At 37.8% G+C, this 19,798-nt stretch overlaps 1 protein-coding gene across 5 annotated transcripts in view; it reads right to left on the bottom strand.

Annotated features, from left to right (window-relative positions):
* Positions 1–19,798, bottom strand: part of CNKSR2 (connector enhancer of kinase suppressor of Ras 2) — a 299,498-nt gene that overhangs the window by 72,805 nt on the left and 206,895 nt on the right. For 3 of the 5 annotated variants that reach the window (XM_045996324.1, XM_045996326.1, XM_045996328.1), the window contains 2 exons: positions 17,025–17,114; positions 15,290–15,504 (listed from right to left, as the gene is read on the bottom strand). In XM_045996324.1, the coding sequence (XP_045852280.1) occupies positions 15,290–15,504; positions 17,025–17,114 (305 nt within the window). The remainder of the gene's footprint in view (positions 1–15,289; positions 15,505–17,024; positions 17,115–19,798) is intronic. The other 2 variants (XM_045996325.1, XM_045996327.1) reach the window with 1 other exon arrangement.

Genomic DNA, 19,798 nt, shown 5'->3' with positions numbered 1-19,798 from the left:
CTTCAGCAGGGGAAATAAACAAGCCAGGTTTCTGTTCTCCAGTAATCCACATATAGGTCTGTTCTGAGTAGGTTGTTTCTTTTGGTAGATAAGAAATATTTTTTTTTCCATTTTATTTATTTTTTAACAGTATTCATTCTTTTTGCACAACACCCAGTGCTCCATGCAAAACGTGCCCTCCCCATTACCCACCACCTGTTCCCCCAACCTCCCACCCCTGACCCTTCAAAACCCATTTTACTTTAGCACTACTTGCACTGAGACAGTCTTAGGGCACTTAATAGTTTAAATTTGAATTTAAGATGTGGCTGGCAAAAGGACATTAAATCTGTGTCAAAAGATATATATGCAAATAATTATATGATGAATTATGAATGGGTGTGTTGAAATCATAATTCTAGCCATAAAAATAGAATGTGCTAAAATAAAAGGCCATTATGGAAGTATTGTTGATCCTCTACTTAACCATGGCAATGCATGCAACAGTATTCTGTTTGGCTATAAAAGATCCTTTTTTCAGACATTTGCCTGAAAAGACCATTTATCTTTTATTTTGTCCACAGATGTTCTGTTCAAACTCTATTCCCCCCCCTCTTTTAAATGAGGAAGTGTGGGGGAGGGTAATTTGGGTCATTCTTATCCTGAAACTTTCAGAAGCACTTATTTTAATTGTGGAAGAAAATGACAGTTTCTGTGTTACATTTTGAAAGCTCAGCTACTATTAAATTCTTCTCAAGTTGCAAATTGCCACACTTATGGAAAAATTTGCAATCAAAATACTCTCTTGTTGCAATATAGCGACTTCCTCTTACTGTAATTTTCTGCAAAGTCCCCACATTTCTGCACTGACTAGTCAAACCAATAGCTTATTTTCTTACACATAAGAAAAGAAGGTGCTTAGCAATTTGAAACACTTGGGATAAATGATAGCTACTTTCACGTATTTGATTTTTAAATAAATAAATGTCTTTGAGATTTAAAGATCTCACAAAGAAAAGGATTTTGCCTTACTTTCTCATTATTGCCTGCTAGCAGAAAAAAGCGTCTAAAAATGAGGAAGTGGGGGTAAGATGCTATTGGGACTACATATTAAATCAAGAGCTCTTCCACTTATAAGAAATAAGAGCGCAGAATTGAACAAGTGTCCTATTTGTGGTAGCCTTGTACATTCTGCTGCATGAGAGAGCAACTGTGAAGTGAGTAGGATGGGGATGAGACACTGCATGCCCATGGGGTCTCTGAGTAGAGCCGGGTTAAGTTGCTTGGGATTCTGTCAGTAAGGTTAAGCTGACTTTATACTGACTGAAAATGCTTCCACGGGCTCTCAAAAATTAATCTGCTTTTAACAATAATGAGCATGCGAATAAATAAGAAATCAAAGAATAGAAAGGCAGTAATTGGGAGGGTGGAATTTAGAGGTCAAACTCATTAGGTGGGACAGAAGCAATGTTTCATCAAAAGAATATCATATGTATCAGATTCTAAAGGAAGGAAGTGATTGAATTTTATGCAGGATCCCATAAGGTGGTTCCTCTTTTCCTATGGGGTGGTAAGGCAGGAAGAGTGATTACTGGTGAGTAGTTGAGAAGGGTAACAAGAATCACCATGCTTCGGGGGATGCCTGGTGGGTGGGTGGCTCAGTTGGTGAAGCATCTGCCTTCAGCTCATGTCATGATCCCAGGGTAATGGGATTGAGTCCTGTGCTGGCACCCTGCTCTATGGGGAGTCTGGTTCTCCCTCTGCCCCTCCCCTGCTGGTGTTCTGTCTCTCCCTCTCTCAAATAAATCAGTAAAATCTTAAAAAAAAAATCACCCTTGTGAAACAGGAATTGCCATTCTTGGGTCATAATAATGATCATTTTTAGAGGGCTTCTGTGTCAAGCATAGTATTAGGGACTTTACATCAGTTATTGACCTTAAACCCTACAATAAATCTTGAAAGTAGTTATCATTTACCCCATTTTAAAGAAGAGAAAATTGAGACACAGACTGTATAAACAACTTGCTCAGGACCACACAGATAGTTGCAGAGTTAAAATTCAACCCCAGGTCTGTCAATCCCCAAACCTGTTCTCCTAATCACTCTGTTCAATCTTGCCTCCCAAATAAGTATTCTGTAGTCATAGTAATAATGTGAGAGTAAAGAAAAACTGCTTGTGATATGATGACTTCCACTTATGAAACCTTTCATGACATATGATGTAAGTACAAGGCTATGTGGAAAGAAAGGATTCTAGGAAACAGAAAGATACTAAGGGTAACCCTCTATTATTAATGGATATCCAAACTGGAAACATTTTGTCAATTTTTAATTTTCATGCTTTGTCAATTTTATTTTAACTAATGGCTTATATTGTCATGTGGATTAAGCTAAAGATTTCCATGGTTTTTTTTTGGGGGGGGAACATTAATCATAATATCTTCATGAGAGGAGCTCTCATGTTAACATTTTAATTTTGCAAATTAGAAAGAAACTAAGGTACAGAAAGGTAATAAGACTCTGCCAAGTTAGACAAGGATGAGACTGAAATCACATTTTATTCAAGCCTCTTAACAGTGTTAACTTAACTCAGTGCAGTTAAAAAACCCTGTGTCAATACTGATGAGGGAATAAGTGATCCAAATAAGGCAAGACTGCCTCTCCACTAATTCTTTCCACAGGAGAAATCTCTTGGAGCTGATTCATGGTGTTATGCAATTTTTCACCTGATACGCAGCTGATTATTATGCAATGTCTTAAAATTACTTGGTTCACTTTTTCAAGATGTGGTTTCTAACTACTGTATTAGTTTCTGTGAAGGCAGAAGCCATCTGCTCTAGCTGACCAGGGTATACTCAGCTCCTACTACAGGACCTGACATATAATTATCTATTGAAAGCATGAATCAAACAGTTCCTGACCACAGATGTGTGCAGGACACCGAGGCTATGCGTTACAGTGTCTTGTATGCAGGCTGTCAGCATGTGCTGTCCACTCTCTCTTCAAAACATATCCAGAGTCCAACCCCTTCTGACCACTTCCACTTTAGGGCCCAGGGCTAAGCCACTATCATCTCTCACTGGAATCGAGCAGATCCTATCTCGTCTCTCTGCTTCCACACTTACGTCAGCCCCTACAGCTGATTTGCAACACACCAGCTGCAGTGACACATTTCGAATGTCTGTGCTTCAGCAAGAATGGCATGCTTGGTGCTGCAGCAACCCTGGGGTAGGAATCAGGAGACGTGACTTCTAGATCTTCATATTCCAGCTCTATGGTTGCGGTCAAGTCCCTGAACTACTCTTGACCTCTATTTCTTCATCTGCAACATCAGGGATTTGGACCAAATGCTCTGAAAATATCTCACAGATCACTAATTGTACATGATCTTGACTTAAAATGATGGGAAAAATGGCTAGTCACCAATGTCTATCCAGTTATTGATGTTTTAGTAATTATATATACCACAGTCAGTGTCAGTCTTAACACTTAATGGTAGATTATTCATTGGAAGACACAAGGTTACGCTTGAGCTCCACCATGTATGGAAATAACTTATCATCAGCCACATTAGATACAGCTATTTTTGGGTGCTTGACTAATGTGTACAATTAACATAGATCTTGCACGAGACAGAGGCAGAAAGTCTAAACAGGTGAAAAGAAGAACCAGGGCAGTTCCTGCTCCTGATGCTTCTATTTGACAAGCTGTCAACATCTGGGTGTCAGAGAAATCAGGGTAGGCTTGCCCATCTTTTGTAACAAAGAAACGTTCATGACTGGAAAAAACAGGGAACAAGATTTTACTTCCGAAGACTACTCAGTGACAAGGAAATTACATGTAAAAGAAAAGAGAAATAAATAATATAAAAATAATCACCTCTATGAAGAATGCATAAAACCTAAGAATCTCAAATGAGACCACTGTATATGGCATGATAATGCTGTCAGCAATGACATGACTGAATTATAATTATTGAAAATTTTCCCTGGCTATTAACTTACTGGCTTTACTTAGAAGAATATGAAACTAACAGCTTTTTCTGGACACCTTTATATTTACGTCTGTTGCTCTGATACATTGTACAAATTTTCTCATCATGAAATTCTTGCCATATTAGTGTAATTCATTTCAAGAATGCTAGCTTTTATCTAAATAGTTTTATGGCTAAGAGTATGTTTATATCAAGCTTTTATTCTGAGATTTTTGCTTTTAGAGAGTAGACAAATTCTCCAAGACAACAACTTCAAATGTTTCTACATCTGCTAGCTTTGCTGCAGTTTTCTTTTTTTTTCTTTTTTTTTCCCTTTTTATTAATTTTTTCAGCGTAACAGTATTCATTCTTTTTGCACAACACCCAGTGCTCCATGCAAAACGTGCCCTCCCCATCACCCACCACCTGTTCCCCCAACCTCCCACCCCTGACCCTTCAAAACCCTCAGGTTGTTTTTCAGAGTCCATAGTCTCTTATGGTTCGCCTCCCCTCCCCAATGTCCATAGCCCGCTCCCCCTCTCCCAATCCCACCTCCCCCCAGCAACCCCCAGTTTGTTGCAGTTTTCTTGATCTGGAGATTTTCTTTTCTTACCAGAAAATCTTTCAAAGGGAAGACTGGATAAAAATAAAAGATAAATTTAGAAAGTTTTAAAAGTCACTTTATATGCAATTCATTTTATAATGTAATAATTGAGAAAGATAAACCATACTCTTTCTTCTCTTCCATTCTGAAACATCTAGAGGGACATGATTTTGAGATTAAGAAAGCAATACTGTTTTTATCTAACAGAAGGGAAAAAAGGACTTGATGGGAAGTTTTTTTTTTTTTTTAAATTCTGTGTTTGCAGCAGGAATCAAATCATCATTATGCTATCAATTTAGATGGCATTTTCCAAAGTCCTCTCTGAAGTGCTATGCTCATCTTGTAAATGAGAAAACTGAGTAAGAGAGAGAAGGCAATTTATGCAGTCTCAGATATAAAAAATTAGATTTCTACAGGGCCTGATGTGTGCTGCCACTTCTCCAGAACTGGTTGCCTTAAATGCACCTAGATGAAGTTGGACTTGACCTCAGCCTGGTGCTGTGGACATTTGGGGAGTACAGTTGGAGGAAAGATACTAAGAATATCGGTGAGCTACCATACTGCCAGACCCTGCATCAGCTGCTCCACATACACTGTTATCACAGAGAGTCAAAGCTCTTACCCAATTACAAAAACATGTATGGGTGGGGGAACACAAAGGAGCAGAAAACAGAGTAACCTTAAAACTATTTTTATAGCAAACAAAGAAGTGGATTTCACATGGATGTTTCTCATGGCTGACATTTGATAAAAAATGAGGTTCTGATACTAAAACTCAACTACATGAAGGATCAGTTCAGCAACTGACTAAGGTAACATGGTCAGCGTCTTGGCCTTGTGGTATTCCTCCTCAGAGTACACAAAGGAATTCTTTAAGGAATTGGACAATGCGTTGTATTAAGTGGAAACCTCTTTAGGTAAATTAGATGTGTTATCTTAATTATTGCTTCTGTTAATCTCTTGATTGAAGGTAGATAAATGATAGTTGGAAGTTATATTTTCCAGTATGTGTTTTGGAAAACTAAGCCAGTGTGCTGTAGGGATGATACCTTCAGAGAGATACACTGTACCTTGAGGTCACTCCAGATTTATGATGATTTAGAATTTTTCACTTGACCACTGATTCTCGTGCTGACTGTCACTAGAGAATCTGCAAAGCAGATTTAACGTGGTAGGTACCTACAGTGGCCACAGAAAAGGAAACATCAATGTGGTGCCTTCCTCTTGTGTCAACTTAGCAAAGCGGGGAATTATGTGTCTCAGAATTCCCTTCTCTGTATGGTTCTAGCTAGGGCTGGCCACAAATCAATTTGCATGGATTTTGGAGAACACAAGGGAGGGGGCAACCTGGTGCTCTGAAGGCTGGCACAGGATGTCACCCAGCACTGCAGCTCACACACATTGTCACTGCTCTGCTGCCTGTTGGTATGGCTCAGCAGCTGGGCCCGCAACTTCAGCTCTCCCAAGTCCCGGACCAGGAGTCTGTGAACTTCCACAGTGGAAGGCACCATCTGCGTTGCTAAAGTTGGAGGCAGGGTTCCAGTTTGTACTCATGGGTTCTAGTTTATCTTGCTTTCCCTGGCTTCACATTCAGATTTTCTTTATGGCCACTGGCTCTGCTGAAACATCTTAACCAGCTCCTTAACTGAGTGGGATCTATTCTTCCATATTACTTAGTGCTTCTTCTTCCCTGATTAGACCCTAACTGATACACTCATTAATGCCCAAAGAGAACATATGTTTTAGTCCTAGAAAGCTTTCTAACTTGCTCATCAGAAAGTAAATTCCCCTCCATGTAGATAAATTAATTTCTTTTCCACATGGCATTAAGAATAATTACTATGTGCCCAGCAGAGTGGAAAAAAGCTTTATGATTTTCAATATATGATTTACCTGTGAAATAGCTAGGTTAAGTAAGTATTATCATCTTTTTACTGATGAGAAACTGAGGTTCAGAAATGTGTTTCATTTATACAGCTGGCTTCAAGCTCATGTTGTCGAAGTACAGCATGATTCTCAGCTGTCTAAATCATAGAAAAGGCAATTCTCTTCTTTAATGCTGAGCCCTTTTACTCAAAGGTGGTTGGATACAAGAACCACTATCTCAAGGCCACTCCAAATTTATGACAATAAAATAAAGTATGAGAACATAACTTAATCTCCCATTTCTTACAGCAGGAAAGGTTGCATCCAGTTAGTTTAAAATTATTTATATATTAAGAAAAGGAACTGAAATACTGATCCATTTCTCAACATTCCATATGGTTTTGGGTTCTGGTCTGTTAGGATCCTGTTCTTGGCCTATCCTGGTTATTTGCAGAGATGTTTAAAAACAGATTTAGCAATACCATTTAGAACTGAGACTCTAGGGGCACCTGGGTGGCTCAGTGGATTAAAGCCTCTGCCTTTGGCTCAGGTCATGATCCCAGGGTCCTAGGATCGAGCTCCACCTCGGGCTCCGTGCTTAGCGGAAGACTGCTTCTCCCTCTCCTACTCCCCCTGCTTATGTTCCTTCTCTGTCAAATAAATGAATAAAATCTTAAAAAAAAAAAAAAGAACTGAGGCTCTAGGTTGAGTTTGTGTACTTTGGCCCACTGCCAGTTGCTGTCTGAGCCAAAAGCCAATGAAGGGTCCACGGAGGCTGCAAACAATTTAGCACTGTTCTTGGAAAAGTTTTCTGCAAGAAACTAGAATGTAAAGTAGTCATTAACTTTGCCCTAAACTTCATTCTCATATAAGATATGGGCCAAGAGACACAGACACCGAGTTAAGAGGAATCTTTCTATGACATTTAGGTATACAGCAAATCATTAGACTTATACTGTGGAATCAGGGTGTGCTAAAACAGTCAAGGGGGTAATATATTTAGGAGTTGGGTGAAGAAAATAATGTGATATGGATTATAATTCTTCAGTCAGAAGAGGCTTACAGAGTTCTAGGGGTAAAATAGTTTTATCTGGATTTTCATTAAACCTGAGAAGTTTGATTAAATGAGTTATGGTGGTGAAATAATGTGGGTAAGATGATTATGGGAGCAAAAAAGGCCCACTGCCAACAGAATATGAAGATATTTTTCCGAGGCTATAAAGCTGGAAGACATAGGTCTACAATATGAGAGAATGGGGCTTCTTTGATCTCAGTGATCAAGGAAAGTATGTCCCTAAATATTGACCTTAACAACCAAGCCAAAGAATTCTCATCACAATTTAGTTTTCATTTTATTTTTTCACAGGAACAAGGAATTAGTAATTATATTCAAACTTAATAAATTTCAACTTAATAAATTCCTAATTCAATTCTTTTGAGTCCTGTTTTGCATGATGCCTCAGTAATGAAGCCAGATTTTGTGTTTTGCTTCCTGGCAGCCATTATCTAACCAGGAACTAGCTGAGTGAAACCCATATTTGTTCAAACATGCAATGGAAAAGACTGGCTTCAGTCTAAAGTAGGGCATCTTAACAGTTTTTGATTGTGGCCCCCTAAGACACACCAACAGATTTCACGGTCCACTGGTCCCCACTATATGACTGTGTAAGTACTGTTGGGTATGGATGATTCATAGTATCATTTCTGGAAAACTGTGAGTGATACGAATCACAACATGCTACACGGTAAAAGCAAGCAACCTCAAACAAATGAAAACCACAAGTGATGAAGTATAATGGTAGTTTATAATGAAAACGAAACAGCAACTGAAAACTAGAGATAACTTAAACAAACCCTAATGACACACCATTATAGTGTTCCTCCCGAAAATGGTGGGAACCCGAACCATCTACACTTGTGCTTGTGCAGTAAGAGCGCGACTGCACTGGCAATTGCGTGGATACTAGACTGTTTTGAGAAACAGTAAACTAGAATATTTGGTAAACTCTATTAATGCATTATTTTATAATTATTCAATGTATAGCCTCTTAAAATCAAGTAGTAGGTTATTAGTAAGTAGTATCTAGTCACAGATGAAAATGAAAATCTGTGTAATTATGATGTCTTATTTGCACATAAGAATCAAAGAAAGGACCTCATTTCTGCCTCAAGTTGCACCTACTAGGAGTCCTGTGTCAAAGATAACCTATATGTGGAGAGTCACTGCTCCAGTAAAATGGCCCAACAAGAATGCTTTTCACGATATGCAGGGGTTTACTAAATTTGACATTAACACTCTAGAAACAATCAAGTCATCCATAGGAATCAGAGAGTACATAAAAATATGAATACAATAATGTTTACAATGAATATCCAACATGTCTGCTTGCATCCTGATAAAGAGAAACATCACGTCACAGTGTACTATGGCTGTTCTCCAAGTGGGTAAAGTCAAAATGCAGAAAAGGGGGGCGCCTGGATGGCTCAGTTGGTTAAAGCCTCTGCCTTCAGCTCAGGTCATGATCCCAGGGTCCTGGGATCGAGCCCCACATCGGGATCTCTGCTCGGCGGGGAGCCTGCTTCCCCCTCCCTCTCTCTGCCTGCCTCTCTGCCTACTTGTGATCTCTGTCTGTCAAATAAATAAATCAAATCTTTAGAAAAAAAATGCAGAAAAGGTGGTTGTTATATATAACTGTTAGGTCAGAGATGGCTTTTTTAGCCTCTAAAATTTAATTTCATCTTACTGTCATTGATCCTGAAACAACGGAGCCAAGTTGGGTAGCGATTAGACAAACCAACCTTCATGACTAGATAAATTTAATTACAAATGTTTATGTCCTAAAAATAAATCATACTTTGCATCATTGTGAGAATAATAGCTCTGTCTTCTCTAATTGATGGTAAAATACTTATGAGTAGAAATGGCTTTATTCATCTACAGATAGGAAATTTGGAGCCAGACTGCTTGAACTCACATTTCAAAGTTCACTATTTCAACACCTAATATAGGTATAGTATCTTATAAATATTCAGTAAACATAAGACAAAGAAATGAATAAGTGAGTGAATGTGACAGGAACCTCCCTGTCATTCCCACCATCTCTCAGTTGATGTCCTCAGCCTGCAAACAGCTACCTCCATGTGTGCCCAACCCGAACAGGACTTCAATTGGAATGTACTCATAGTGGAAATCGCCAGGAACTTACTACCACAGGCTCAGTGTCCCATGTGCCTGGGGAGAGCCCTCAGACTCTGAATATCTTCTGTCATGTTTATCTAGTCCATATAACTAAATTCTTCCTTGGTTTATCTATTAACATTCCATTTCACTCCAATAATTGGAACCCTGCCCATACTGGCACCTCTGCCAAGGAGCATCTGACTTGGTTTACTGCAACTGAAGACAGACCATGTGCAACCTACCACTGGCTACCCACGCATTTAAAAGGGTATTGGAAGTACCTGGTAACTTATATTTACCATGTTGGGCTTCCTATCAAAGCAGGTCCCAGTTTGCACCTTTAATCAGGGTGATTTACAAGACTTCTCTGCTTCCCAGATCCCACTAGGGCAAGAGGATTAGCTCCCCGTCAGTTCCCACCCTACCTCCTCTACTCCAGCTCAGTTTCAGTTCCAGCTCATACTTGCTTTCTTTCTATCACTGTCATCTCATTAGGGAGGTCACAATATACCTGTCAGCCAAGCATGTTAGGGTATTTTTCAAAAGACGATAATTTTATTTTACCTACTCACTGGTTCTCTGTCTGAAAATGCAGGAGTTGTTAGCTGCCAAAGCCCTCATCTGACCTTGAGAGCATAGGAAGAAAAGGCAGATAGCAGGGGTGTGTGTGTGTGTGTGTGTGTGTGTGAGAGAGAGAGAGAGAGAGAGAGAGAGAGAGAGGAAGGGAAGGAGAGTTGGGGGGAGAGAAAGGGAGACAGAAATTCAAACGTAGTGATAAAAGTTTTTAGAAAAAGAATGATTGGATTCAGGTCTTTTTTTTTCTTAATAAGATATACAAATGACAACTTGATCTCACATTAAAGCTGCTAAGCTAAATTCATAAACAGAATAATAGCTTATTTTAAACCTATATGCTGAGATGCCAAAACAAGCAAAATTTGATTATGGATCCAGGCACATGCAGGTATACTTTCATAAACTGATTGATGTGATTTTAGATGGCTTATTCAAAACAGACTTAGAGTAGGTGTTCAAAAATCTGGATAATCTTTTCATAACATTCTAACACTTATGTGGTTTGTCTTAGTTATTTAGGATATAAAGGCAAACATTCAGTTGTTGTTTTACTTCTTATAAATACTTTTAGCCATCCTCATCAACTTGTGAAGGTATTTTTGGTGAAACCCCTGGAAGAAGGAGGTGGGGAGCTGTTTAAAGACATTTTTTTAATTTTACAAGTAGACGAACATGAAACAGACACTCTTTTAAGTAATTTACAAATCTTAACTCATTTCATCCTCATAACAGCCCTATGAAGAAGGTGCTGGTGTTATCCCCATTTTATAGATTAGGAAGCTGAGGCATATGTATTAAAAAAAACAGTAAGTGATAGAGCTGGGTTTTGAACATTAGCAGTATGCCTCTTTGCATACTACATTGTCTCCCCCCACAAAAAAAGAAACCATAATTTAACAGAAACTCTATAGCAGTTCTAGTAGTGTCAACCATCCGTAAATCCCAGTCTAAGTCCTGTGGAATATATATTAACTAATAATAATATTGCAAGTGTTGCTATTAATAGTAGCTGACTTTTGTTGATTGCTTACTAAGTTCCTATTGCTAAACATTTATACACATTATCTCACTGAATCCTCAAATTGACCTTGTGAGATTGCTACTATTATTATATCTATTTTGCAGAAATGAAATACACAGTTTTCCGTACTTGTGGTCACACAGCTAGAAAGTAGCATAATACTACTTTCTGAACAAAACGGAAAAACTTTCCTTTCTTGTCATGAACATGGACATGTCCTCCCTACTATGTATAAGGGAGAAAGACATTAAACAGATAATCACATAAATAAGTATATTATTACAAATCATTAAAAAGGTTTTGAAGAAAATATAGAGGGTGCTAACAGACTTAAATAGGAGAAGGTGATTTAGTTTAGAGGATAGTGGTCAGGCAAAGCCCTTCTGTAATTTCAGGTTTAGATGGGAGTCAGCTGGGGGGTAAAAAGGGGTAAAAGCAGTTTCAGTACAAGGCATAGCATATCACAAAGGAAAGAGATAGCAAATACTAGTGGATGGTCAGGGTAGTCAGAACATAGGGAGTGAGTTCCTTTTAAACAATTTAAGGAAAATATATATACTGGAATAACAAATATATGAGATGAATAAAAAACCATTTTATAATACCATAAACTTCTCAATTTTCTTTGTTAATATATACACATTTCTGCTATAATTGCTAAGAGGAATGAGTCAAACAGTGAAAGCAAACTGTATTTGCCTTGCTTTGTGTATTTTTATTGGGCTGCTTTCCAAAACAGACTAATGGGGATTATAGCCTAGGTCTGTTTATGGGGAACCTCACTTCCCCCCCCCCCACATCCACAATATAGTTTTTTGGTAAACTGTTCAAAGGATATTTAATGTTGATATAATCCTGTTATTAAATTCAACTAAATTTTGTCTAAATGTGAACTCTCAAACCACAGGGAGCTAGTATATCGCAAGAAAGATAACAGCCTATGAAACTCAGTACTCAATCTTCAGAATTTTCTTCCACTGAAGTCTTAGTCCATTAAAATTAGCTGTGTGATCCAAAGAAATAATTGGTAAGAACGCTTAGTGGTTCATCATGAAGGTGATTAAATACTGATATTGATCTTGTGTTTTGGGACAATTTAATATAAGGAAAAATCCTTTAATTTTTAAATTGGTGTGCATAAACAGATTAAAAAGTGAAGAATTCCTGTGAAATATAAGAAACAATCATTTAAGCATATGTTGTTTTGTCTCCAAGGTCCAGACAATTTTAAGTACAATACTCCATAGTCTGAGCAATAGATTATGCCAAAGAACTACTTGTGCTTTATAACAGCAGCCGATCTATATGTTTTTCTGAACTTAATGAAAAATAGTAACAGAGCAGAAGAGAAATCTGGGTGCAAGTCAATCCAGATACCGAAAATGTTCTTAAAATCAGCATATGAAGTCATATGCTTCTTAAAGTCAAGTTTTTTCAAAATTCATGCAGTTAGTCATTAAAGCATGAATTGATTTGTGTAAGGAATGCCTACCATGCGCAGAGAAGCAGGGTAGAGTGTGCAAAGACCGCTCAAGGAGGTGATCTGGGCTCTAGTCCTTACTCTCACACTTGTTTGCAACACAGCTCTGAGTAAATCACTTAACCTTTCTGAGTTTGAGTTTTGTCATTTGCCAAGGTGGTTGTTGTGAGGTGTGAAGGACAATCAGTGCGGAAGCTCCCTTGATACCCGTGAAGATGCTAAGTAAGTGCAAGGCTTAAAAGGTCCTCAAGGATCTTAGAGCCAAGTGAAAACCCCGTTTTCTCTTTGTGAACATGGGCTATAAGCATTTGAACATTGGTTAGGCATGTACTTTAGGGCTAACAATTATTTAGCTTCCTTTAAACCGGAGAATAGGGTTAGAAAGTGTCAAGCCTTCTACTCTAGGATTAGCGGGTCAGTGTTACATGGGAGGACTCTCCCCCGCCCCGACAATTAATAATAATATTCCTTAGTGTATGCAGTTTCTCTGTAAAAGCTGAGATAAATATCATCTATCTGGGAAATACCTTCTTACAGACTCAGGTCACATAATACAAATAGGGAGCAAAAGCAGACTGGTTTCTTTCTTAGAATAATCTTCTGGAAATGAAGCTACTGGACTTGGTTCTTGATACATATAACGAAATAATAACCTTCAGGAAAGTGGTAACAATTTATACTCCTCCACAATACTCAATCCTCAAGATATTCCTCATTACCAGTTTGATTCACCATTTACTATCTTCCATAAATTAATAACTCAAATCCACAAGATTCATCTATTTTCCTTCCTCCTACAATCTACTCCTGTCCAGAGGTCCAGATGTGCTTGACAGGATGGCAAAGGCTGAGTGTTTAAATGTGCCTTCAATGGCTTACTTCTCCTCTTAGGATAAATCCAAACCCTTTGATAGTTTACATGCTCGGGTGAAGTGGCCTCTTCCTCCTTCTGCAGCTTCATTTCGCACTACCAACCTCCCTCTCAAACAGACCACCTGTCCCTTATGTCTAGGTCTTTGTTTGCACAACATTACTTATGACTGGCGCACCAGATTCTAGAGGGAGCTCGTATTCAGACAGAATTTCTGTCTAGTGACAGCAAAACTGGCCCCCTTCATAGAGCTAAGAGTACTGATTTCAGACTGACTACAAAATGACTGTGGCAAATACAGTCATTTGATTTGTCAGTCACTTAGAGGAGCAGTTTTTGATATGGGCGCTATCGCTTAAAGAGGAAGAGGCTTGGGGAGGGTAGAGAATGAGGACCTAGAAGAGCTCATTCCTCTCCTACTTCCACCCAAATAAACGGAAATATTTTTCTACACTCTAGTTTTATGAGAGAGCTTTAGAATAGCTAAGCAGACGATTTAAAAGACTGGCTCAGAAAAGTAACTCAAATAGGAGCTATTTATCTTTCACACCTTGTATACCTAGATGGTACACCTTCTACTGCATTGACAGATTAAGCATTTTGATACTGTGATCCAAATTACTTTAAAACTTGAATCCATGTTTTTCAAGAGCTCCTAGTAAGATGCTATAGTTCCACTGGCACAACAAATTCCCTTTTAACCAAAATGGTGTACAATGGGTTGATTTTGTCAATTGAATGTTCTGGCTAACAACATTCTCAACCTCCACACTGTCACTATCCTAGTTTCTCATCATCTGCCTGGCCTGGGCGTAATGACTCCAACTTTGATCTCAGACCTCTTGCTCAGTACTCCTCAACATAGAGATCCAACAGGCCAGTCTCATCATTTGAGTTCCCAGCTCAAAATTCTTCAATAGTTCTTCTTCTTCTTCTTTTTTTTTTTTATCACTGCTAGAAAGAGCCTAAGTACTTGGTTATAAAACTCCTGATCTAACTGCAGCCTACCTCTCTAGGCCCACCTACTACCCCTTCCCCACATGCTTTCCCTCAATTTTTAATGAACTGGTCGTTCTGAGCAACAGGAAGCTCCTGGAACATACCATATTCTCACACATTTGGGGTGTACTTCCATATATCTTCCCGTGCTACTCATCTTTCCCTCTTCACCCAAATACTCCCCATTCTAAGCCTTTTTTCACTTCCCCAGAAAGCTAAGTTCCTCCTTCTCCCATGTTCCTCCTATACTTCTTACACCTACTCATTACAATAATCAATTTCCATTGGAATCCTTGGTGTGTATTTCTCTCCATATAATAATGTGCTATCTATGTATTCTCATGTTTACCTCAAGCACCATGATCCAAGTCTAGCACATAAAAGATGCTCATGAATACATTAAAAATCCTATCTTTAATGTTGAATTTTATAGCTATCTACTTACTGTTTATTATTATAGGTGATTAATCACCTAATTAATTATTATTCTCCATCAATTCTGAGCATATTATTTCATTAAAAAATTGAAACTGCTATAACATATGAACTCACTGAATATATGACCTGAAGAACAAATCAATAAGCCATCAAAGTTTTTAAAAACATTTCTAAACTTAGGATCTTTTATGAAAATCTGGCAATAGGATAAAGATAAGCAATCTGGACTTTGCCCAAAAGAGTCATTTGGTCCAGGTTCTCAATAGAAGCTATAGCACAGAATCTTTGAAATTTTACTTACATGGTATAGTGTGGTCTCTGGCACAGGCGTGCCCATGATGTCCTGTCTCAGTGCATCCATTTGCAAACTAGGTAGCAATGAATAGTGAGTCGGGCTATTACCCTTATCGCTCTTCTTTTTAGACTTCTTCCCTGTGTCTTTTTTGCTGTTTCTCTGAAACATGTACTCTTCTTGAGCAATTTTTTCATTGCTCATGTATCGAAGTAGAGAGTTTTCTATATAAAAAGAGAAATACACCAATATAAATATGCAAATATTCCAAATTTATCACTCTTCCCTGATTGTGCTATTAGATTTCATTTCTGAAATGTAACTTGATTTAATTTATAAAATACCTATGTAGTAAAAACATGGAGCATCATAATCATTTGGGATCATAGGGCAATAAGAAATAGCCTACAGATTATTTATCCAAGTTTTATCTCTGGACCAACTATATGAGAATCACTGTAAAACTTGAATCAGAAATTCTGGGTGTGTGGCTCATAAAATTTTTAACAAGTTCCCCAGGGAGATTCTGCCAAAAATCGATGACAAATAGTGACCTATAACAGACTAGCATCCTTGGAGAACTTAAAACCCATATTCTGAACCAAGAGTTTGGAAACTTAGTTCATAGAATCCATGCTTAAACTGACAGCCATCACTTAGAACTTCATAAAGCATTTTCCCCCAAGATATCATCATCATATGAAGTCTCAAAACAATGGCTCAGTAATAGCATATATGTTGCTTTTTAAACTTTTTTCTTGATTAATTCTATAACACAAATGAAGTCAGAAACTAAAATTTGGAAAATGGAACGAATACTTAGATGTAAAGGAAGCTGTCAATATTCCTGTATTTACCAACATTTTCTGAAATGTTCACTCCATGAAATAAGTGTTAACTAGACTAATGAAGCAGTTGCTTATTCCTGTGTGGTAAATTCAGCACATCAGCTAGAAGTAACAGGCAAATGGGTTAAATAGATTATGAAGGAACCTTAGTGAGCTGAGGCCCTATGAATAGTTTTTTTGCTTTGTTTTATTTTTTATCTATAACTTTATGGCTCTCTATTTCAGAAAGAAGTAGTTCATCACATCCACAGCTGGTCGAGACCCATTTAGTAGTGAGACTTCCAGTGGCTCTCTTTACTGCTCACGTCAACAGCAGGATAAGTGAACATAAAAACTTACTTTTGTAGATACTTCATGTGTAGCCCACCCCCAAGTAAGAAGATAACCCTGAACAACAAACAGAAGAGAAAAAAAGCAAAGTGTTTTTTTTCCGTTTCTATATGGTTTTCATTAGTCACTGGCCCAGTTTCCATTAGCGTTATTCATGTACGTCAATACCCATTTGAAGATTGTACTAATTCAAAAGTAGTGAGGTTGCATTGCGGACCAATGGGGACTGATCACAAGCTCTTCGTATTCTTTGAACTTAATTCTTTTATGCAGTTTCACACTTCTGACCTTGTTTTCCAAATAGTGACTTTGACATAACAATCAGACTTTTATTTTTTTTACACTCTACTTATCTGCCCTGAATCCCTTAAGAGATATTCAGAGAAGATATTTATTTAATAACATATTAAGATAGTCAAACGTTGGTCTGAGTTGGTTTGGGTGTATCATAAAATCAACGAGAGAAAGAAGTTTTCCACTGAAGCCATAACAACCTATTTAAAGAACATTTAAATTTTCTTTTTGTTCCAACACCCCAGCCTACACTGAAATTCTAGAACACTTACCTCTTCTACTATCTCTCTTCATCTTATTTGGATCTTCATAGTCCCCCACCCAATTATATTCCACTGGCATAGATATAGGTCGTAGCTTGCCTAAACACAGAGAACAAAATTCACATCACATTGTTTTTCTTCCCCATGTCCGCTCATACTTAACACTGATTTTTAGCTACAGTCTGCAAAACACACTCACTCATATGCAACGTTATGGTTGGCATTTGTGTAGATGAAAAATGTGTGTTTTGAGCCAGAAGGTGAAACTGCCTGTGGCAATTGGCCAGGTGATAATGCAATCTTAAGGCATCCTTTTATAAATAATAAAGAACAGCCTAGGTTTGCTCTCTTAGGAGCCCCAGACTTTAAGGGTATGGTCCTTTACAAAGAGTATCACTATTTTAGGGAATTTCACTTTCTCTTCAGTCACTGGTTCTCTGCCTTACTCCCCAATACCCAAGTGTCTATATCTTGATAGCCAGTCTCCAAGATAGTAGCCCCGTGTATTTAACGTGCCTGCAAGGATATTAACCTGCTGTGGCTGCTGAAATGCTACAATGCTGACTTCCAATCTCCACTGCCTCCTAACTCCTGTCACAATATATTTTGGATTCATCACCATGCTTCAGCAATATGGCTGGATTCTCATTTATGGCCTATAGCTGGGCCTGCCCTACCCCCAAGCATCTCTTTTGCTATTGTGAACAAGTCTAGATTCCAGATCCAAGTAATCACTGCATTGGCTGGCCTGTCCTGTTTCTCTCTGTCTGTAGTCTTACTAAATAACATTTTACTTTAGCAAGCAGAACTCATGATATAGACTTCAAGCATAACTTTTTGGTGAGGCTCCAGTATATTATTTTTGATCAACTTGAAATTCCTGAAGCACAAAAGACCCTAAGAAAATCATAAAAATGTTTAAAAAGCATACCTAGCACAATGCCTGACATACAATAACTGCTCAATAAATTTTAAATGAATGAAAAGCCAAGACCCACATGGGATTGGATCATAATAATGATGATTATGATGCACGTGATAATAGTACTATATATATATATATATATATATATATATAATTTACCATATGCCAAAAACTGTCTAAGGGTTTTATAAGTATTAAATTGTTTAATCCTCATAGTTATGAGAAATAGACTATCATTACCCTCGTTTTACTGATGAAGAAACTGAGACAGGTAATGTAACTGGCCCAAGGACACACAGTTGGGAAGTGTGTAGTACCAGGGTTGAAAACCAGGCATTTAAACACCACTTCTGCCATAATTCGAGGTTACTTCAATATTCATCCTCCAATATTTTGGTTTCTCAGTTTCTTGAAGTTCTCTCCTCTACCCACTCCTGTGGTTATATGCTTAACCTGTTTATTGCAAAGGCTGTAATCCTTTCTAGCACCCCACTTTTCAACTACTGTCTTCAGTATTTCTAGTGCAATCCCTGCAGCACTTCAAGTCCAAATATCCTCCTCCTTAATCTACGGATCATCCCACCTTCTAAGACCTCTCAGTCACTATATACCTCTTCATTTCCTTCCTTGCCCAGCTAAATTTCATGATCAATTACTAGCATCAGTCCATGTATTTAAAAAAATTCTAGGGGCGCCTGGGTGGCTCAGTGGGTTAAGGCCTCTGCCTTCGGCTCGGGTCATGATCTCAGGGTCCTGGGATCGAGCCCCGCATCGGGCTCTCTGCTCGGCGGGGAGCCTGCTTCCTCCTCTCTCTCTGCCTGCCGCTCTGACTGCTTGTGATCTCTCTCTCTCTGTCAAATAAATACATAAAATATTAAAAAAAATAAAAAAAATAAAAAAATTCTATTAGGAGACGCTTAATTCTGTTCCTCAGGAAAATGTAACCTTATGATTTTTATACTATGTACAATGATAGAGTTTACATAGTATATTTTGCTAAGCATCTTTGAAAGTCTGAGGATGAACTGGATATGATTAAATTATTAATGAGCCCAAAAATGTAGTGTTTATTTAAAAGTGGTTTCCTTTCAAGGTGTGCAAACGACTTTAAAAACAATCACCTAAGATTCCAAAATTCTCATAGAGCAGATCTCTGCATTTTTACAAAGGGAGAGCTTTGGGAGAGCTGATGCAGGTCGATAATATCCTGCCCTCCCAGGGTTAGGTAAAACTTTTGGGAAAGGTTCAGTTCTGTCATGTCTATTCAACTGCTTGGCAGAATCAATCCTCCATATTTTCAATGTTTTGAATTCTGTATTTCCAAAATTCCTACAACTTAATTCTTTAGAATCTGGTTTTTAAAGTAAAGTCCATTTCAGCATGTGTGTACTGAAACTAATTAACAGCCCTACCACTGTTTCTACATGTCACCAAGAAAATCCTTTGGAAAGTGAACAACCCAATAAATAAGTCTACATGTTATTATATGCATATATAAAGTATTTTGATATTTTTCAAAGAATTGATTGGTTGTTTGGAGTCAAATATATATATGCACAAAACCAAGAAGAAACATGCTTCATGCATAGAATATGAAATAAATAACTGTTTCTGTTGTATTTCAGGTCATCTTCTCTGAGATTCTCAAGGAGCTAAGTCATTGAGGCATATAATTAAGCCCTTGATATGCTTGGTTATATTATTAACCTTAGGGAAAAAATTTGCAAAAGAGTAAACACTGATTTTCTGGTGATTTTTTTAGTAGAGTATACTGTATATTGCAAACACAAAATTGAGAAAAAGGTATTGAATTAAACAAAAAACTGAGATCAAAACCTTAATTAAAATTCACTTTTGA

Source organism: Meles meles, chromosome X (assembly GCF_922984935.1).
Source record: "Meles meles chromosome X, mMelMel3.1 paternal haplotype, whole genome shotgun sequence".
Classification (NCBI taxonomy): domain Eukaryota; kingdom Metazoa; phylum Chordata; class Mammalia; order Carnivora; family Mustelidae; genus Meles; species Meles meles.
This window is presented reverse-complemented; position numbering and strand designations above follow the sequence as displayed.